Here is a 21,673-nt window from a genome sequence, read left to right on the forward strand (position 1 = left end):
GTACACAGCCCTCTCCTCAGGCAGGGAATCGTACACAGCCCTCTCCTCAGGCAGGGAATTGTACACAGCCCCCTCCTCAGGCAGGTCAATGGTACACAGCCCCCTCCTCAGGCAGGTCAATGGTACACAGCCCCCTCCTCAGGCAGGTCAATAGCATACAGCCCCCTCCTCAGGCAGAGAAATGGTATACAGCCCCCTCCTCAGGCAGGGGAATGATGTACAGCCTAGGAGGCCCCAGCCCCCCTCCCCTACTTTACATTCATCACTGACACTCCTGCCCACCCTCCAGGCTGGCACTTGTGATCAGCTTTCACCACACCCAGCCTTCCAGGGCTCCCTCCCCACTGCCTACTGAGAGCTCCCACACCTTCAGAGCCAAGAACAGGGGTGAGCCACTGCCCACCCTCCCCCTCCAGTCCGCCCTTGCTGGCGAGGCCTTCCCCCCTCACCCCCCAGCGCATCTCCTCTGGTATCCCAAGCACTTTTCGGGCTGCAGGGCACTGTGTCCACCTCCAGGGTGCCCAGGAGACATCACACACTTGAGGGGCGGGGACCTGTACGTCTACCGGACACCCCGCCCTGCCAGGGCCTGCAGAGCAGAGAATGAGGCATGTCTGCAAGCACGGCAGCAGAGCCCCCAAAGCCAGGGGAGGGACAGTGACGGTCTGCCCTACACAGGCAGAGGGGCCTGAAGGCCTTGCCTCACAGAAGGCGGCAGGCTATGGAGGTCTGACACGAGAGGAGAGGAGACGCGGGGTGACGGGCCATCACCCCCAAAGAGGCCCCAGGAGCAGAAAAGTCGGAGCAGACACAGCTCCCAGAAATGAACAACAGGATCATCAGCAGTAGGGAGGGGCTGGTGGCCAGAGACAAGTGGCCAGGTTAAAAAGAAGCCTCCTCACCAAGGGGACAAACAGGAAAGAGGATTATCTCATGATAGATTAATCTGTGAAAAAAGGGCGGCTTCTGGAAAGATCACTGAAGAATGCGGATGGGAGACAAGCAGGAGAGACCCTCAGGAGAGGAACGTGAGTGGACCTCCACCCACGGAAACCATGACCCTGGAGCAAACCCAGCCACTCACCAATCAGCGTCTTCAAGCACTGGCCGGAGGCCGTGTCCCAGATCCGGCTGCAGGGAAAAATCAAACACTGTGTTAGAAAATCCAGTTACTTCAGCAGCTGATGAGTTCTACAATTATTAAGCAAAACTAATACACTTTTCTCTCATTCACTTTATTTTTAATTTGACGCTTCACTTATTTAACAACCATGTTCCCTCATAACCCAGCACGCAGACGAGGCGCTACGTACACACGTAAGCACGGCACACACAGCACACCCACAGACACACGTACGTATGTTTCTACACGGCCCTTCCAAGACTAGCACACATTTACCACACCTGGTGAAACAGGAAGGCGAGGCCGTGCCCACCCTCCTTCACCAAGGTGACAGGCACTGAGCCCCTCCCCACGCTCACGCACATGCACCCCGGCATGCGCGTCCAGGAGGTTTCGTTTTTATAAAAACAGAGCATCGTACACGGTTTTCCAGACACCCGTCGAGTTCCACAGTCAGCGAACTCACCCAGAGTGCAGCTCCCTCCGGAGTGGGGCCCCAGACATGCCCACTGGCCAGTCGCTCTCTCTCTGGGTTTGGCCAACACAAACCCCACATTTTGGGCAACAGACCACTGCGTATCAGTAGCAACATTTCTACACAAGGGATTCAGTCGTGGGGAGGCGAGCCGAAGGGCAAGGAAATTCTAAAATAATCCAGCTCCCACCACCTGCCTCTGTGCATCCCGACCCACAACGGGCATGACTCTCATCTGCCAACTACATGGAGGAAACATCTCTCCAGTTTTCCCTCCAACGTCCGCCCACCCAGCGTCTGCATCACAGGGCCACCAGACAGTTAAATGCTGCATTATCTGTAAAGCACCACATCAGCGGTTCCTTAAACTTCGGAACGCACAAATACACCCTCCACAGAGTCAATGCTCACACGATTCACCAGATTGGATGCCTTTCCCACTCCTACCGACAACCATGCGGTTGTTCCTTTAATTTGTCGCTGTGATTAATCACGTAGGTTTCCTGATGTTCACCATGATGTTACTATAAGCCTTTCCTTGTTCAGTAACCTGACTTGGAGTATTCCTTTTGATGCACTGTTGGATTCTGTTTGCTGGCATTTTATTTGGAGCTTTGACATCGATATTTTTAAGTGAAACTGCCCTCTTGGGCATGCTTTCTGAGACTTGCGACCAGATTTGGATAAGGTCGTGCTAGAGTCACAAAATGAGCTGGGGGGCTTCCCTCCGTTTCTATGGTCTGAAATCATTTAAAAAGCCTTAGAAGTTTCTGTTAATTCATTAGACTTCAGGGATAAAATCACAGGACAAACTATTTTTAGACCTTTAACCATTTTTCCGGAAGGTGCTCTGGTGGTGCGGTGGTTAAGCTCTCGACTGTCAACCGAAAAATCGGTGGTTCGAACCCACTAGCAGTTACCAGGAGAAAAGACGTGCTCCCATAAAGATGACAGCCTAGAAAGCCCTATGGGGCGGTCCTACTGTCACGCGGGATAGCTATGAGTCAGAATCGACTCGACAGCACGCAACCACCACCACTGCTCTTCCAGTCTCTTCGACGGTGGCTGGTCACTCAAGTTCCTGCTTCCTGGGTGGGGTTCAGATACAGGAAGTACCCTCTCCTCTAAGGGCCTAGTGTGTGGCCCGGAGGACACTTCTGTCCTTTCCTGAACTTGTGGGCTTATCGCCCCCTCTCATTTCTAATCTTGCTTTTTCTTTTATCACGCTTACAAAGGTTTTAATTACTCTACTTGACATATCAAAGAATGTACCTTATTTTAATTATCCTATTCTTCATCTCATTTCATTACATTCTGCTTTTAACTTCGTAAATTCCCTCCTCCCACTTTTTATGGTATGCTTGGTTTTTCTTTTCCTAATTTCTTTACCAAGTTTTCGGAGCCACGTCCACAAGCTGTTCTGAGATGGCTCCCCAGTCTCGGGAAAGCCGACGTCCCGTTTGATCTGCAGTGAACTCTGTCCACAGCAAACAGCCAGCCCGTGCTAGCACCCACGGCCGCTGAGTCCCAGCCCCTCGTCTATCAAAGACTAAAAGCAGTACGTTAAAGTCGCTCACAGGTTTTTTTTCCCACGTTCTCCTTACGTTTCTAGACCTTGTATTTTGTGGCCGCTCTGTTGTTTGGTGCATAAAGCTTTGACTCTCAGGTCTTCGTCATAAATTCTACTTTTCTCATTACATAACGTCACTCTTTGTGCTATACGGAGTCCCTGGGGGGCACAAATTGTTAAGCGCTTGACTACTAGCCAAAAGGGTGGCAGTTTGGACCCACCTAGAGAGACAGGCCTGGCGACCTGCTTCTGAAAGGTCACAGCCTTGAACACCCTAGGGAGCCGTTCTACTCTGCACACATGGGGTCACCGTGAGTCGGACCAACTGGATGGCAACTGGTATTGGACTGGGCTCCCTCCTGGAGGGGCCCAGGAAGGGGATTTTAGAACTACACCCATCTGCCAGGAAGAGCTTTAGTGGGCTTTCCTGGATTCCCAGGAGTCCCTGGGTGCTGCCAACGGTTAAGTGCTCGACTACTACCAAAGGCTGGCAGTTCAAACCCACCCAAAGGTGCCTCAGAAGACAGGCCTGGTAATCTGCTTCTGAAACGTCACAGTCTTGAAAACCATACAGTGTACAGTCCTACTCTGTACACACGGGGTGCCATGAGCTGGAACGGACAGCAACCAGCCCAGCTGTCCTGTTGGCTGCTGTGTCTTTCACCTCCCCTGGTTAGGAACATCTCTTTTCACTTGGTGTCTACTAAATGTCGCTCGCCCACCCTTCTTTCCAAAGCTTCACTAAACTGTTTCCTTTCAGGTGTGCTTCTTGAAAACAACAATCAGAAGACTTTTTTTTTAAGTCAACTGACAGCCTTTAAACTGGTATTCATCCAATCCATCACTTACTGTGATACCTAACACAGTTTCATTTCATCCGTTATTTTTACATACACCGTTTGTTACTCCATTTCTTCCTTCTGATTTTTGCTAAATGTAGACAGGTTTCCAGTATGCTTTTTTCCCCTCTATTGAGTTCTACCAGGTTGTCAGGTTGGCTCGAGGCAGCCAGCGCACCATCTCCTTCCTAATAACCACACTTAGATGGGTTTATGTCTTGAGACCACGTCCCTCTTCCCCTCACCTTCCCTATCTCAGGGTCTCTGCTGGCCCACTGTTCAGGACTCACTGTCCTCAATGAGACCATGTCCCTCTTCCCCTCACCTTCCTTCCCTATCTCAGGGTCTCTGCTGGCCCACTGTTCAGCACTCACTGTCCTCAATGGGACCACGTCCCTCTTCCCCTCAAACCTTCCTTCCCTATCTCAGGGTCTCTGCTGGCCCACTGTTCAGCACTCACTGTCCTCAATGGGACCACGTCCCTCTTCCCCTCACCTTCCCTATCTCAGGGTCTCTGTTCTGACCCACTGTTCAGGACTCACTGTCCTCAATGAGACCACGTCCCTCTTCCCCTCACCTTCCCTATCTCAGGGTCTCTGCTGGCCCACTGTTCAGGACTCACTGTCCTCAATGGGACCACGTCCCTCTTCCCCTCACTTTCCCTATCTCGGGGTCTCTGTTCTAACCCACTGTTCAGGACTCGCTGTCCTCAATGGGACCACGTCCCTCTTCCCCTCACCTTCCCTATCTCGGGGTCTCTGCTGGTCCACTGTTCAGGACCCACTGTCCTCAATGGGACATGAGGACAGCCCACTCCCAGAGTCCTCAGGTCCCAGGACACTTTCCTTCACCTCAGGGGCTCGACCCCCTATTGTCCATGAGACTGTGAAGCACTTCAGCACCTACATGGGGCTCGCCCTGGGGAGCCCATCCTCCCAGACCAGGGCACCCCGACCCCGCTGTCCCTCCGCATCGCATCACCAGTACCGGAAACTGCGCCACGTCTGTGCCCTGCCCGCACCCCCTGGACTATACGCTGCTTGAGGGTGAGGCCGCGTCTCCTCCACTGTGTCCCGAGGCAGCCTTTCACACACACTCACCTGCTGACAAAGTGAAGTGAAAACCACACTTACCAGAGGCCGTCGTAGCTGCTCGAAACTATCAAGGAGCCATCTCGATTGAAGTGAACCTGAGGATCAGGAGTGAGAAGAAAGAAACTTACTTTTAAAGCATCGATACTGCTTCTCCCCAAGTGGTTCTTAGTGAACACCCACCAAAACCCACCCTGAGCAGCCACAGAGCCGCCCTCTGCTCCAAGTTCTAGTGATTTCCTGAACGCTCCAACAGACACGTTAGCAAAACGGCTCAAGGGATCACTTTACCTGCTGTTTCCTGATGGATGACTGAGCCGCAAGGCCCACCCCTAAACCACTCCATAACTATGAAATCTACCACAGAAACAACGGCCGAGCCGGCCGAGATCCACCTGGCTTCAGAAGAGGTGCTGCTTCTCAGTCTATCAGTCACAGCTGTGATGGCAGAATGACAATGTCAACGCGGCCTGTCACGACTTAGCATTCAAAAAAGAAACGACAGAAAGCACCATCTCCAGTTAACCGCCATGAGGAAGAAAGCCCAGCGCCTTCTTGCTGGTATATCCTCACCTGCTCAGAGCCACCGCGAAGCCCAGTCCCAGGCCGCGGGGACTGCTCCTGTGCACCGAGACCCTGCGGGTGGGCCAGCTGGCTCGAGTTTCTGAGACGGAACAGAATGAGGTTCGGGACACTCCACACCCCATCTCTCAGAAAAGGGGCAAGATTCTCAATTTACCGCTGGTCCCTAGGAGCTGTCCTAGGATATTCCCAAACTCTTTATTTTCCCTGAATGCCTAGCTCTGCCCACTACACGTGAAGAGCCAAACATACTACCTGAGATAAACTGTGACCTGATAATAATCCCGTTCTTACAACCTGATCTATTTCTCCTTTTCCTTTTTTATTTATTTTTCCAACTGAATCTTAGTGGGAATAATAAGAACCCCAACGTTAGGGGTTTGAGTTTATCGTGAATTTCTATCAATCTGAATCCTCAGCAACTTACCCAAAGCAAGCCTTTTTACAAACAGGTAACACCTTTCTAAAGCTCTCCGCCTCCTTCCATGCTGTGTGATATTAGCCCCATCATGAGGCCCCACCCGAATCACTCAGGAGGGTCTGAGGCAGTGTCTGCTTCTACAGCCCAGAGCAGAGACACGCCCCGTCAGCCTCCGCACTCCTGACACGCCCGCCTGGATGCTTTGTTGGGGAGGGTTGTCCTGTTCAGCAGTGCCCTTGGACTCTACTCACCAGATGCCAAAAGCAGCAGCCCACCCAGTTATGACAACCAAAAATGTCTCCAGGTACTGGCGAATCCACATACATCAGAGCCTGGAGGGCTTCTGAGACGCTGCCGGGCCGGACCCGCGTTTCTGGAGCAGGGATGTGGACCAGCCAAGAACGCATTCCCAGCAGGTTCTCAAGTGACAGTGAGGCTGCCAGTCGGGACCGCACCTGGAGAACGCCTGTCCAGACACTCACCATGAGCCACACGTGGGATTTTAACTTTCCAGAAGCCGTAAGAGAAGGTAAAATCAATTAGATTTTACTTAAACCAATACACTTCGACAGATCGTTTCAACACGCGGTCGACAAACTCCCCAACAAGCTGCTCGCCGTCTTTCCGCTGTGCTCAGGCGTGGAGACCACCGGGCGCTTTGCACTCACGGCACGTCTCCGTCTGGAGCTGCCACGTCTGCTCTGTCGTTGAGTGACCAGTGGCTGCCAGGCTGGCCAGTGGCCCCCGCTGACCCTCTCGGTAGACACTCAGGAGGCTCTGTCACCGCTGTCACCCTGTCCACCAGCTGCATCGACAGGATGTGCCTGTAGCACCAGCCTCTCAACTGCAGTCACCTGTTTGTTCATTAGCCTCTCAAAGCACCTTTCTAACTCACAGCGATCGATCCAGCCACATTCACCCCTCCTTCTGAATTTGCAAAACAGACTCTTTGTCAAGGTCAAAATGCTAGACAGTAATGAGCTGTCACAGGTCCCCAAAACTCACACGCCCAGCTCCACGATTTAACCCCCGAACCTCGTCTGAACACAACCAGCAGCCACTGCGGCACGGCCTCTGCACCCGACCGGGCTGACGGCGCGCCCGCCGCGTGGGGGCACAGACCTGAGGACAGCACAGCAGCCCGCACGCCCTGGAGCGGACAGCGAAGGACGGGCTGCCAAGAAGGACGTATCAGGGGACGCCGGGTCCCCACAAAGCACGAGGATCAAGGAGAGCTCTCTGAGGAGATAGCAGCGGGGCTGGAGCAGAGCCCCGGGGAGGGATGCAAGGGGCCAGCCTGGCAGACAGAGCAGCAAGCGCAAAAGGCCCAAGGAGGCAACAGCCAGGTGACCGCACAGAGGAAACACTGCCCCATCGGCTGCAGCCAGGAGCCCGGCTGCAGAAGGAAGAGACCTGAGTGGGATCTCGGTTACACGCAAGCACAGGAGCCCAGGTAGCAGCTGGCAGTGGCCTGGACCAGGGGTGGTGGCTGGGGACGCGGAGAAGTGAGCAGAATCTTGACACACCTTGGTGCGTCTAGCTCTAAAATCTATCTACTACAGAGCTACTGTATGCGCTCTGACCAGCACGTCCACCTCTGACAACCTATCCTGCAGAAACCATCCCAAGGATCCGCAGGCCCTCAATCAAGGATTCTCCCTGCCCAGCCCTGAGAACTGAACAGTGCGTACACGCATCGGACGGGTCACTCACTGAGCGAGCCCGACCGTGGACCGTGCGCAGCAGCCAGAGGGCAGCGGGGTGCGCTACAGGCACAGAAAGATGCCCAAGAAAGCACTCTGAAGGGGAAAAAGCCGTGGTACCGCTGTTGTTGCTAGTTCCCCTCGAGTCAATTCCGACTCATGGTGACCCCTGGTGTTACAGAATAGAACTGCTCCATCGGGTTTTCTTAGCTGTAATCTTAATGGGAGACTGCCAGGTCTTTCTTCTGCGGTACCGCGGGGTGGGTTCGAACCGCCAACTTTTAGGCTAGCAGACAAGTGCAAACCGTTTTTGCCACCCAGGGACCTTACCGTACAGTGCTACCATTATTTAGAGAAGAATAGGAGTGACGAAGGTCAGCGGGGATGTATTTAAAAACAACAGAACCCCCAGTGGGAGGACCTACACTGACAGTGGCTGACCTGGGGGTGGGGCTCACAAGCCTTACTTCCTACTTTCTACGCTGGTTTTAAGGGGCTCCGATTGCTTTTGTAAGAAACATTTAGAGCCCAGCCTGCTCAGACAGAGTGCCCCCGCAGCTGCCCGTCCCGTCCCACACAGCACGCCCCTGTCAGCTCACAGGGCCCTAGTCAAGCTCATGCCTGACTACTTGCTGTGTGCTCACTGGGTGGAAGTCAGTTCTGCTCTGGCTGACCCCACAGGAGTGGCTGGGCGGCGCCGGCCCGTGAGCATGGATCTGTAGGATCCTCCCCCGAGCCCAGGAATCCAGGCGCCTGGACAGGTGAGGGGGTGTGCACGGCCCAGCGCTCCCCAAGACCCCGCTCCCACAAGGACACGGTGGCTCAGGTGGATCAGAGCTTTATACAAGGTCTCAGGGGGGGAGATGCCCCCCAAGATAAGAATGCCCCAACTTGTCACCTGCTCGATTGTAGAAAAGATGGCCGCTGTGGGACAATGAGCAAGACCACTTCCCGGCTCCCTCTCCTTTACAACAGAGGACAAGCTCTGCTAGGAACAGACCCTCCTGGCCACTTCTTTCGATGGAGCAGTTTGCAATCCTTCATGTGGCCTGACCCTCCCACGCGTTTTTACACCATGCAGATGGCATCTCAACGCGGCAGGGCCGGGAACCTCAGGTCCAGCACACTCCCCAGGCCCCACCTTCTGGCTGCTCTCCCATAACTCTGACCACCCTCAACCCTGCACCCACCACCCACAATCCACATCACCAAACACACAACTCCTTCTTTCACAACACCCTTCTGGGTCCAGCCGCCCTTGATCTCCAAGGGACGCTATCCCCGAAAGCCCACCCGCCACCTGCCCCCCAGTGCACGGAAGGCCCCTGTGCTCACCATGCCCGCCCCTCCCCTGGCCAGGACAGAGGGCTCTCGGCAGCCCCCACCCTGACCATCACGTCACTGTGCGCACTCAGACAGACAGGCTGCGTTCACAGCAGGAGGGACTTACAGCTGAGACGGGGTCCGAGTGAGCAGGCAAAGTTTTGAGGCACTTCCCCGTTTTCACATCCCATATCCTCACACTTTCATCAAACTGAGGACGAAACAAAAAATCCATCAAGACAATTCTAAAGGGAGGGGACAAGGAAACGACAGATTCTCCGGCTCCCAAGACCTGCCACAGCCCCATCAGGCCCACGAACATCAGCACGAAAACGGCCTGGAGCCCGCCAACCACCCCAAGTGTTGTAAAGTGGATGTGGCAGACTGGTGGACAGTCACCCGCTCCCCGCGAGCGTGCAAACCCATGTCACCTCCCACACACGAGAAAGATAGCACGCTTACAGATCCCGAGACGATGAGGTTGGACTGGGGGTTGAAGTTGCAGCAAAAGACGTAATTACTGTGTCCCTTCAGGGTTTTCAGGCACTTCCCCTAAAACGGCATGGTTAGATCAAGTCATTCCCCTGTGGTGTCTTCCCAAACCCCAGCATCAGGCTAACCTCACCCACGGGCGCCCGCCCACCAGCCTGGAAACAACTGACAGCCAAGACCATCTGGGGCTGCTGTCCCCAAATTCAGCTACCTCTCGCCCCCTGTGGCCCCTTCTCCAACCACCGTCTCCAATGTGGGGAGAAACGCAAAGGCGCTGTTTACCGAGCTCACGTCCCAGATCTTCAAGGTCTTGTCGTCTGAGGCGGAGACGAGGAGGTTTGAGTCTGACGACCAGGCCACGTCTGATATTCCCTTGGGGAAAAGGGCAGAGTGAGCATCCTGGTTTGACAGGAATGTGTCAGACTCCCAAACACCCAGCTAGAGACATGTGGGCAGGGAACCCGCTCTTGGGAAAGCTCTGGCGAACGTCTCCCACCCAGAGGGCCACCACAGGGCCCCACGACCGGCAGGAACAGCTTGTGGGGTAAAAAGCGTCTGCGGAAAAAGACAGGAGGCAAATGACTACAAAAAAGCCCACCGTAGCCAGAGGGCAAATGGGGACGAGGAGGCTGGTGATGGAGGACCCAAGGTTGAATAAGGGTATTGTTGATGTGATGTGAGATTGTTAACCATTGTCATAGAGCAACATGTGTAGTAACTGTTAAATGAGAAACTATTTTGTGCTGTAAGCCTCCATCTTAAGTGAGAACAGCAGCACAATTGGAAGAGCGTAGTCAATGTCACTGAACTGTGCATGTAGAAATTTTTGAAATGGTGTATCTTTGGCTATGTGTATTTTCATGAAAAAAAAAAAAAAAAGGTTGAGAAGTTAAGAGGGTTGACATGTTGTGAGGCTGTTAACCAATGTCATAAAACACTACGTGTACTACTGTTTCATGAAAAACTATTCTTCTGTAAGCCTTCACCTGAAGCACAATAAAAAACATTAAAAAAAAAGAAGAAAAGAAAACACTCTAACTCACAACTCTCAGGAGCCCGCACTCCCCGTGCCCCCACCTCCCGAGGCTGCCGTTGCAGTCACCTTCACGTTGACCTGAATCCAACCGGGCAGACACCTACCAGTTTGTGACCAGATATGGTCTTCTCGAATTTTCCATCGTAAGCACCCCAAATTTTAATGAGTTTATCAGCAGCTGAAAAGAGGAAAGAGATGAAAAGGAGCTGAGCTGCACACTCTGCAGCACCCAGCTGGCATGACAGAGCCCGGACTCCAGGCTGTGACCCCACCCATGCCCCGTGAACTGCCCAGAGCCCAGTGCCTCGGGCACTGCCATGCGTCAAGAAGGCTGAGGGGTAGCATCAGCTGCGGCGCCCTCCTCCCTCTCCCCGGCACCCACCACCAGGGGAAGCAGCAGGCTCTACTTCGGCAGACGGGGACGCTTTCAGTCACCGTGAGGGACACACAGCTGGCTCAAGAGACCCAGCAGCAGGGTCAGGAAGGACACCCGCCCCAGCCCTCCCCAGTGCTGGTGGGCAGCTCGACCTGCTCCTCCCAGGGGTACTCACAGGAACTGGCCAGCCACTCTCCATTTGGACTGAACTTCACGGAGGACACGGCTTTCGTGTGGCCAGCCAAAGTGAACTTTAGAGCGTAGTTTGGTTTGACAGGTGTAGGCTGTCGGCGAGACGCGCAACATCAAAGTTTGCAAAACGCAACCACCATCGTCCGCTCAATTGCTCACCAGCTTGGATGTGATTTCCAAACCTTTATTTCAAACCCAGCCCCATCTCCAAACCAGTATTCCAAGGCCCCTGGAAATCACTCCCTAGATGTCACCTCTCAGCATGAACGTGTCCGAGCTCGCTGTCGTTGCTGCGGGTGCTGCCGCGTCACTCTCGACTCACAGCGACACTGTGGCACAGCAGAGCGGCCCCACAGCATTCTCTAGGCTGGGGTCTTTACGAGAGCGGATTGCAGGGTCTTTTCTCCCACAGAGCCGCTGGCGGGTTCAAGCGCTTAACCACTGTGCCACCAGGACACTTTTCGGAGCTCATTCAAACCCACTGCTGTTGAGTTGATTCAGACTCATCGTGATGCTACGGGACAGAGTAGAACTGCCCCGTAGGGCTTCCAAGGCTGTCATCTTTATGGAAGCAGACAAACACATCTTTCTCCTGTGGAGCCGCTGGTGGGTTCGAACCGCCAACCTGCAGTCGGCAGCCAAGCGCCTAACCACTGCACCACTACTCCCCCAGAAACAAACTTCCTTCTCCTGTATTCCCCATCTGTCTTCTGGTTCCACCTTCCAGGCTAGAAAGGTCTGAGGCCACCTCAAGGCCGCCCTACCCCACTCCCGGCTGGTCACATCACTGGACACCGCTGTATCACAGGGGTCCCCACAGCCCTGGCCTTGCTTCAGCACACCCTCCCATCCAAAGGCCAGCCCCCCAAAAGGCAAATCTGAGGCCTTGCTACCTGGAGGAAAGGTCTGTTTGCTTCCTGTTGCCTAGAAGAGCGGCCCGCCCGCAAGCCTGGCTGGGCATTGGGATTCCAGGGCCAGGCAGGGGGCTCACAGAAAGATGTCTTCCGGGTCACACTTCCAGAACCTTACACTCAGGACCAAGATCTACATTTCCGACAAAGCTCCCTCCTCGTGTGAGGGTTTGGGAACCCAAAGTGGCACGTGATAAGCAGCCATTAGGCATAAGCTCAAGCAGTAAAACTTGGCAGCGACCTTTAGCTGAGAAGGGAGAATACCTCACAGATATGAAATAATGTCCCAAGATCCTTTAAGCCAATTTTCCCCTGGAAGTCACCCAAGAACGCTCTACACATACCTTGCTCTGAGTGGCCGATGATGAAGGGGTCGGCTGTGCCCTGGCGGCCTCAGTCTCCGGCTTCTTCTCCTCCGTCGCCATGGCTCTGCACCCCACCAGGCAGGGGGATGGGGTGCACAGCTCTGAGCAGAACAGTCACACTGGAAACCTCGTGGGGAACCTAGACCAAGGAACAAACCGGTTTAAAAATTAACACCCAGGAAAAAGGATCGAGAAGACAAACATTGACCACCACACTGACGCCTGTAGCAAACAGCCCATCCCAAGTTGGGGGGCCTAACTAGTAGCCCAAACCCACGCTGACACCTCTTTCAGAGGCTCTTGCCGAGGCGACACTGCGCTCACCTTTTTTTTGTAACCTAAGGCCCCACTCTTGGAAGGGCTTCCTATTTTGTTACCCAGACATCAGCAGGAGCACAGCTTGGTCCACACAAAACACGACTTTCTTCACAGAGCCTTTGATACATTAAGAAAAGGACCCAAAAGTTTCCTGACAGAAAACTAACATGCCGAATGACAGGAGACTCGGCGTCAGGGTGTGGAAGTAGGGGAACTCATCCAGATCCTAAACGGCATCCTGAGTCATGATGTTAGCACCACATGTGGGGACATAGGAGTAAGCGCACCCCGGGCTCCCGCACCTCAGGATGGGGCTGCTTCTGGAATGCTGACAGGTGAGGGAAGGACCGCACGCGGCTGAAGAGCAAACCAGGGCCAGCTCTGCGTGCTGTATGGAGCCTCAGCTCAGCAGCAACCCTGCAGAGACTCACGGTACAGGAGGGAAGGGACTGCAGATCAGCTAGGCTGTGCTCCGCAAGGGGAAACACTCCTAAACCCGTGCAGTACGCCACTAGGGTCCTGTCCCAGAAGCAGATTCCATCACTGGATAAAACCAAAACCAGACCTGCTGCAGATGAGCCGATTCCAACTCACAGCGACCCTACAGGACAGAACAAAACTGCCCCATAGGGTTTCCGAGGCTGTACCCTTTACGGAAGCAGACTGCCACATCTTTCTCCCGCAGAGCGGCTGGTGGGCTCGAACCGCCAAACTTTCAGTTGGCAGCCAAGCACTTGCGCCACCAGGGCTCCTCCATTACCAGATACCGCTCAGGAAAGGACAGCAGGTTATCTAGAAGTGAGGAAAACCGCTATTAAAAGGGAGAGGCACCAAGCCGTCCCTGCAAACGTCACTGGCAGCCCCAATCCCTAAGCCGACGCTATCATCCACCTAGTTAATGTGTTCACACACTCTACATTCTAGCTGGGAGTTTAACAATGAGACCAGGCTCCTTGGAACACTAATGCGAAATGCAAGCCATCAAAAAACACGAAGTCTCGAAGTCTTCATCCAAGAGGGAGAAAATTTACCCAGCAACACCCACCGTCCACAGCGCACTGGCGTGAAGCTCCCTTTTGCGGGGAAGCCTGTTGCGGATGCATCAGAGGAAGCCCAGGTCACAGCACAGGGCTGAGAAACAAGTGGTCAGTGCCCCCACCCCTAGGTGGGACGCCAAGTGGGAACAGGGGCTGCCGCAGGCAGCTCCACAAAGGACGGCTCGGGGCCAGAGGTGTTCTTCTAGCATAAAGAGACTGGCCTAGAGGCAGGGTGAGACTCCTGCAAACTGGCTGCCCACAGGTGAGAAGCAAGAACAAGCTAAAGTAGGTGGTCTTACCCCCGACTCAGCACAGGACCAACCTTCAAACATTAACACGCAAAAAAAATCAAGTGGAGAGACAGACTTTTAAGAACATAGATTTCTTGACCCAACACCCCAATACTTTACTTCCCTGTGTGAGGGCCACCAAAAAAACCAAACCCAGTGCCGTTGAGTCAATTCTGACTCTAATGACCCCACAGAACAGAGTACAACTGCCCCACAGGGTTTCCAAGGAGCTGCTGGTAGATTCAAACAGCCGACCTTTTGGTTAGCAGCCGTAGCTCTTAACCACTGCGCCACCAGGGCTCACAGCGCTGTTTGTCACGAAGACTTATGACGAGTCTGGGGAACACATTTTGCAAAACGATCACTCTCAGGGAACAGGGAGCTGGTTAGGGGCCAGACCACTAGAAAGATGGGGTACAAAAAGGTAAACACAAACGGAGTGAAGGAAAGGCGGTGTGGATGTGGCCTCCAGAGCTCCCTGCCCCTCTGGGCACCCACACGCCTTCCGTCCTAGCAAGCCTGAGGCAGAGCTCCCCAAACGTGCAGCTCTCCTAACCCACCCCGCTTCCACTGAGTCAGTTCCCACGCATAGCAACCCTACAGGGCAGAGGAGAACTGCCCCACAGGGCTTCCAAGGAGCGCCTGGGGGATTCCAACTGCCGACCTTTCGGTTAGCAGGCAAACACTTAACCACTGCGCCACCAGGGCTCTGAGCGCTCTCCTACACTCTGGTAAAACGCAGGTTCCTGGGCTCCATCCAGATCCGGGAAGGCAGAGGCCATCTGTGTCGCTAAATGGGCACCCAGGTGAGCTCAGGTGAGTCCTGAAGCAGTGGTGGCAAGCATAGCTCTCTGCTACCTCAGCTCTTCCATTCACTTTACTCCTTGGTGCTTACCTGTCTGCCTTCCCTAGGGGCCAAGCTCAGGGGCAAGATCTAGCGCAGTGCCTGCCAGAGTCAAAGCTTTAAAACGTTTGTTGACGAGAATTAGTAAACAGAATTGGTACAGGAAAGGTGGTTAAGGGGTGTCTTTTAAAATCCCCCCAAATGGCTTTTGCAGACCAGACCAAAAGTGGCTGAGAGGCTCCACCGAAGGAGGGCCAGTAGCTTCTCCCTTCATGAGGGTGGACGCACAGCCCAGCAACCCCAACCAGGGGCTCTGGGCTCTTAGAAGAGATGGGGCCTGGCAGCTCGGGGGTAACCAGCAGAAACAGGGTGGACGGAAAGAAGGGGACTCAACTCTGTCTGCATTCAGCCAGCGTGTGAGTGGACCACATCCAGGACAGGCTCGCCTGGGGTGTCTCTGAAGAAATGGAGGGAAAGGGGGCGATGTGCTCGATGGCTGGGGGTGGGGAGGGGCGTCCCAACCCCTGGGGCTTTGGTCTTGTCATGTGACCGCTGGGAAGGGACAAGTTCCGGGGAGACTGGGACGTGACTGCAGAGGCCTCCCGCAATCAATGGGTGGGAGAGTACCCCGGGAAGGGGAGACAGGACATCCAGGGCGCGGCTGCTGGATTGGGGGAGGGGTCGCCAGCGAGGGGGCGGGGAGCCTGACCCGGGAGGAGGGCGAAGAGGGCACCGGCCGGCTGCAGGCGGGGAGCGGAAAGCGGCCCTCACGGAGAGCGTCTGCACGAGGAGGGCCCGTGCCCGCAGGAGGCCGTTCAAGGTCCGCGACAAGGAGCTGCAGCTGGGGCCGAGGCCCGGGACGCCGGGCCGGCGGGGAACACGTGCGGCGGCCGGGGGCGGTTTGGGGGCTCAGCCGGGTCGCGCCCATTTACCCCGCTGCGGCCCTCGGGCCGAGGGCTGCCGCTTACCTCTGGGCCGCAGCGGCGGGGCCGGGCGCTGGGCGTCGCGTCGGCCGCCACCTGGGCGGCAGCGCGGGCCGAGCTCGACGAGGCAGCAGGTCCGGCGGGCGCCAAGCGGCGTGAAGGCTGGGGGCGGGGAGCTGCCAGTGCGCGTGCGCGAGGGGAGGGGCGGTGTCCCGGGGGTGGGGCCAACGCACAAAGCCGGCCTCTCGGAGGAGCGCTACGGGGAGCGGCGAGGGGCAGAATGCCTCGGCCACCCCCAACGCCTTAAAGGGACCGCGTGCTGCGCGCGCTTCCTACTCCAGAGTTAAAAGTCCAGAAGTTGGCTGTTACGGGCCCACCTTCTCCCGCACTTTTTAAAAACAGTAGTATAATATACGGACAGGGACGTACTAGTGTGCCCCTCGAATTTTGCGAGCAGCCCTGCAGCCGACACCGACATCCTGGGACAGAATATTCTCCTGGGATTCTGAGGAGGGGGCGTTGCCCAACGTTTCTCTTCGGAATCAGCGCCCCGGTCGGGGGATCAATTCTTTATGAACGCTAATCCTGCTGATCGCAGCAGTTAACTGTTAGAGCCTCTGCGGCCAGCCCGCGCACCGCCCGGCGCTTCAGCGACCCCTCACGTACATCAGGTGGACAGGAGAGGATGCCTTCCGCGTACGAGACCTGGGGCTCAGTGTCCGGGCTCCGCCCAGGGGGCTGAGAGTCCCTCCTGCGCCAGCTCTTGCCCACGCTCACCACACCTTCCTCCCTCCCAGCATTGTGCAGAGAGTAGAGCCAATCCTAATAATCACTGCATGCAAACTGGTTTCACAGCCCCTCCCGGCTCGGGGCCCCAGACAGGTGTTCACCTCCATCACAGGTGGGCAGGCCAGGCCCGGAGAGGAGTGAGGGGCAGGGGCAGAACCTGGGCTCCGGTGTTCTGCCCCATGCCTGAGCAGTCACAGCCCACTGCCCCAGTTCTGCAAACCACGTGGGTCTTAGACTCTTGGAGGTGGTGGTGGTCCCCGAAGCACTATAGCCCCAGCCCAGGACTGTGGGTAGAGTGACAGCCTCTTATGTTCCAATTAATACAACACAAGTACCTGAGCAAACAAAGGGAGCAAGCATTAGAAGTGGAATCGCCCAGGGAAGGTGAGATGTGAGGTTGTCATAGATAGGACAGCTAACGAGTAGCGGATGATATGGAGCACCCTCCCAGAGAGGACACAGGGAGGCAAGACCATGGCTCAGTGGATCTGTGTGTCCAGCAGGCCCTTGCCCTGGGGCAGGAGGCCGGGATGCTCGAAGGTTAACAAAACGAGCTCAGAAGTGAAGACGGCCATCTCCATCCACCTGGCAGCCTGGCTGGACACCTGAGCCCCCCCAGATTTCCCCCGTGTCTCTCAGATAGCCCTCGGATCGACTCACTCCTCTCAACGCCTGCCCTGTCACCGCAACGTGAACACAACGCCCCCCTTCCCAAACCTCTACACAGCACGCAGAGGAAAACTCCAGCTCTGGTCTGTCTCTCCCCAGTTTAAGGCTCAGAAATGGCTTCCCAGGGCCCTCAGGTCAAAAGCTAAACAGTTGGCAGGGTTTACCAGACCCTCCCCTCCCCTTCCAGCCTAGCACCCCCCCCCCAAACTGTGCACCCCAGGTTCCAACTCCAGATACAAACTACTTCCAGTCCCCAAACCTCCCGGCAGAGAACTCAAAGGTGTTAACGCAGATTCCCAACCTCCACTCCCAGGTAAATCGGTCTGGCCCCGCCCTCCCCTCCCTCCCCTCCCTCCCCCCGGGAGAGAGAACCTTCCGGCGAAAAAGAAAACAATCCTCTAACTTTTGAGAGTTTTTGCAATTCATCCCCACAGAGCTAAAATCCGGAAGCCGAATAACAGCGGGAAGAGCAGCTTAACAAAAACAAGTAATTTGCTTTATTGTCTATGTTTTAAATCCCTTTATACCCCTCCCCCAGATTTGTCAGGCTCAGAAAAATCGCAAGTGGAAACCGAAGAGAGTGAGAGCTACAGAAAAGGGGAAAACATGCTACAGCAGTTTTTTTCCAGAATACTAACCGCTTGGGCCATCCGGGGTGAACTGATGGAGGAAATGGTTTCTGAGAACAATTTTTATACGGACAACATTTCTAGAAAGCCGCTCCCCACCCCCACTCACGGCAGTCGGACCGACCAGAGGGGAGATGTGAGCCAGCCTGGGCACCTCCGTCTTGCCCAGTTCCCTCCACCAGGCTCGCCTTCTCGTCGCCCCCACCCCCAGGCAACGTCATCTGGGGCCTCCTCCCCTGATCCCCAAACCTGGCGAGTGACCCCCGGCTGTGTTTGCATTGCTCCCAGTTCTTCCCCAATAGAAACCCCCATCATTGTAATCCTGGTCCAATGTCCTCTGGGGGCAACTGAGCTGGTGGGAAGGGGAGAAGAAGGAGGGGGAGGAGCAGGGGGAGAAAGTGGGGAAAGCAGGGGGAGGAGGAGGAGAGGGAGGAGCAGTGGGCGAAAGGCGGGGGGAGGAGGAGGGGGAGGAGCAGTGGGAGAAAGGGGGAAGCAGTGGAAGAAAGGGGGAGGAGCAGTGGGGAGAAGGAAGGAAGGGAGCAGGAGGAGGAGGGGAGGAGAGAGAAGGAGGAAAGGAGGAGGGAGAAGGAGGAGAGGGAAGAGGTATGATCTGGCATGCATTGAGCACTTGGGGGCTCCTTTGTCTATTTAGTTTATGACACATATTACCTCCTTGCACCCCCCTTAACATCCCTGTGAAGTGGGTGACTTCATTATCCCCTTTTCACAATGAGGAAACTGAGGCTCAGAGAGGTTGAGAGACCATCCGAGGACCTCCAGTCGGTAGCAAACACTAAGCCTCAGGACTGGCTGGAGGCACAGCCTAGGGCCCCGACCCCTAGACTTGCAAACAGAGTACACGCTCAGTGGCTCAGTGGTGCTTACCGGGTGAACGCATAGTGAGTGAGTGAGTGAAAAATCCGTGCTGTAGGTCTTCCGAGAAGGCAGCAGCACGGTGACCTTGAGCCCTCAGGGGAGGCTCTATGGAGGCTGCAGATCTGAAGTTTAACGACATCACATTCGTACAGGACTTGAAGCTTCTGAAAAGCCCTGTTTTATCACCTAGTGATAAATATTTCATCAGGGAAGGTGGCCTGCCAGACTCGGAGAGGGCTTGCGGGAGGGTGGCCGAGGAAGGGGCCGGTCATGGTCACGCTGGGGTGGAACAGCGTGATGCTCACACTGGGGCTGCAGGCAGCGGTGAACCTCCAGCCCCTTAATGGCTGAGCCCAGAGCTTTGGGGGCAGCAGATTCCAATGGCAGTTGATGAGGGAGGATCATGGAAGCTGATGGACACAGATGCCCAGGAGCCAGGGTTTCCAGGAGCTGCTCCCCGGATCCCACAGGCTGACCTGGTCCTGAGCCCCCACGCACCCACCCCTAGCTCCTGCCAGCTCAGGTCAGTGGGTGTGTGCTAAGCCCTTTTCTGCATAAAAATGCCAGGCAGCCAGTTTAGGGGGCTTATACCACCATCCCCCTTGCTAGGGCTCCTTCCTTCCCTCCCCAGCACCCCCCACCCAGCCCTGGGTCCATCAGGACAGAGCACCTTCAGCCACAGCCTCGTCCTGAGCCAGGTGGGCACCTATCACCACTGGCGTGCAGCCAGCCCTGACTGGGCCACCATCCTCTCTTCCTCCCCTGGCCTCAGTTTCCCGGTTACAGAAAGAACAGGCTGGACCCTCTTGTCCCTGACATTGTGGGGTTTCTCCCTAGTACCCAATTCTCTCCTTCCACAGTCCACCCAGGCACGTGCCTCTCCCCACCCAGGTTTGTCTCCTTCCCTCAAGCTTCTTTCCCCTATATTGCACCTCCTACCATTGCTGCCCTCTAAGGTGACCCTTGGGTGACAGACCGTCTAGTTTGCCGGGCACTGTCCCAGTTCTGGCACTGACAGTCCCCGTCCCTGGCACCCCTCTGTCCCAGGTAAACCAGGATGGGGGTCACCCGGTCCCTCCCCTCCTACTCTTACCCTTCTCCCAGGCTGCCTGTCCTCAAGGAGCCCCAGGCCCTCCCCTATGCCTCTGCACCTTCCCCATCCTGCCAGCCTGCTGGCCCTCGAAGGGCTCACTTACTCACCTACCCCCCTCAACACTGTGGACAATGTCCACTGCTGTACCTGGAGGGGCGAGTGGAGGCCCAGAGAGGAACAAGTCACCGCTGGGGGCGCCAATGAGTTCCGCTTGACTCCAACACCCAAAAACAACAATACTGTTTATGGAAGCAGCTCACCAGGCCTTCCTCCCGTGGTGCCGCTGGGTAGGTTCAAACCACCAACCTTTAAGTTAGTAACGAGCGTAAACCACCTGTGTCAGCTGGGGATGAGGACTTCAAATACAGTCTCACTAAATCCCCAGAGATGGATGTGCTCAGCAAAGCCCCGCCGAGGGAATGTGTCACCAAATGCTCAATTTCTCTTCTTTTGGGCTTCTAAAAAAATCATTGGTCGAGGTGAAATTCACATAACAAAAAAATCAGCCATTTTATTACTGGTCTGACAGAGACTGGAGAAACCTTGAGAGTATGGCCCCCGGACACCCTTTTAACTCAGTACCGAAGTCACTCCTGAGGTTCACCCTTCAACCAAAGATTAGGCAGGCCCATAAAACAATCATACAAGTGGCTCAGCCAGGTGTAGGAGACTAAGTGGGCACACCCGCCCAGGGGCAAGGACTAGAAGGCAGGAGGGGGCAGGAAAGCTGGTGATGGGGAACCCAAGGTCGAGCAAGGGACAGCATTGAAATGTCGTGGGGTTGACAACCAATGTCACAAAACAATATTGGTAACCCTTCACCCAAAGCACAATTAAAAAGTAAACGTTAGCCATTCTAAAGCGAACAATTCCGTGGTATTTAGCGCATGTACAATGCTGTGCAACCACCCCACGTCTCCAGTTCCCGAACATTCCCATCCCTCCCAAGTAAAGCTCCTTACCCATCCAGCAGTTTTCCCCCACACCCTCTCCCCCCTCCCATTGCTTTTAACCCTATCTTAAACTTGCTTCCAATTACGTCCGCCTGCCCGCACCCTGCACCCCCCACCCCACCATGCCCTGGCATCTCCCCTGGACGGGGCTGCCCGCTGCCGCCTCCGGGTGGTGCTGGGAGCCTGGCCACCCCACACCCGGAAGCTCTGGGTGCAGGGGCCAGGCTGGGCGGGTCTCCCCCCAGGAATCTCAGGAATGTATTCTCCCGCTTGCGAAGCCAGGCCGCACCTGGCGCCTGGGACCTGGTGCAATCCCCCGGACAGGACAAATGAGAAAGAGACACCTTCCACAACAAGCCAGGCAAACACTGGAGCCCCAAAAAGTCAAGGAAGTTTTTCAAGGGCTTTTTTTGGGGGGGTGGGATAGTGCAACAGTGGTTTAAAGGGTCATTTTTTAAGGACTATAAATTTGGCTGCTAGTATTCCACCTGTGTCTCCCCATCATGTCAAACTATTTCCACCCGTCCATGTTATTAAAAGCCATCACAGCTGTTCTTCCTGAGTGCCTACTGTGTGCCCTTCACACGGCTAAGGACTTTAAATCAGGGCGTTGAACCGGTTTGTTCTCGTTTGAACCCCTGCTGAGAATTTGCATTTTCACCCCAGATATACTGAATCGGAATCTACAGTTTAACAAGATCCTCAGGTGATTTTTATGTATAAGAAATTTTGAGAGCCACTGCTCTCCTAGTG

General features: G+C 55.3%; 1 protein-coding gene across 2 annotated transcripts in view; it reads right to left on the minus strand.

The window, feature by feature from the left end:
• WDR5 (WD repeat domain 5) overlaps nt 1–18,130 on the minus strand; it is a 26,106-nt gene extending 7,976 nt beyond the window's left edge. The window contains exons 1-9 of one of the 2 annotated variants that reach the window (XM_023742634.1): nt 18,108–18,130; nt 12,479–12,638; nt 11,207–11,315; nt 10,760–10,833; nt 9,902–9,991; nt 9,590–9,679; nt 9,255–9,338; nt 5,141–5,196; nt 1,085–1,131 (exon numbers count right to left, since the gene is read on the minus strand). In XM_023742634.1, the coding sequence (XP_023598402.1) occupies nt 1,085–1,131; nt 5,141–5,196; nt 9,255–9,338; nt 9,590–9,679; nt 9,902–9,991; nt 10,760–10,833; nt 11,207–11,315; nt 12,479–12,559 (631 nt within the window). In that variant the 5' untranslated portion in view covers nt 12,560–12,638; nt 18,108–18,130. Of the gene's footprint in view, nt 1–1,084; nt 1,132–5,140; nt 5,197–9,254; nt 9,339–9,589; nt 9,680–9,901; nt 9,992–10,759; nt 10,834–11,206; nt 11,316–12,478; nt 12,639–18,007 lie in introns of both variants that reach the window. The other variant, XM_004388662.3, reaches the window with a different exon arrangement.
• Nucleotides 18,131–21,673: the final 3,543 nt, after the last annotated feature.

The sequence above is a fragment of the Trichechus manatus genome, unplaced genomic scaffold, assembly GCF_000243295.1.
Source record: "Trichechus manatus latirostris isolate Lorelei unplaced genomic scaffold, TriManLat1.0 scaffold00214, whole genome shotgun sequence".
NCBI lineage: Eukaryota > Metazoa > Chordata > Mammalia > Sirenia > Trichechidae > Trichechus > Trichechus manatus.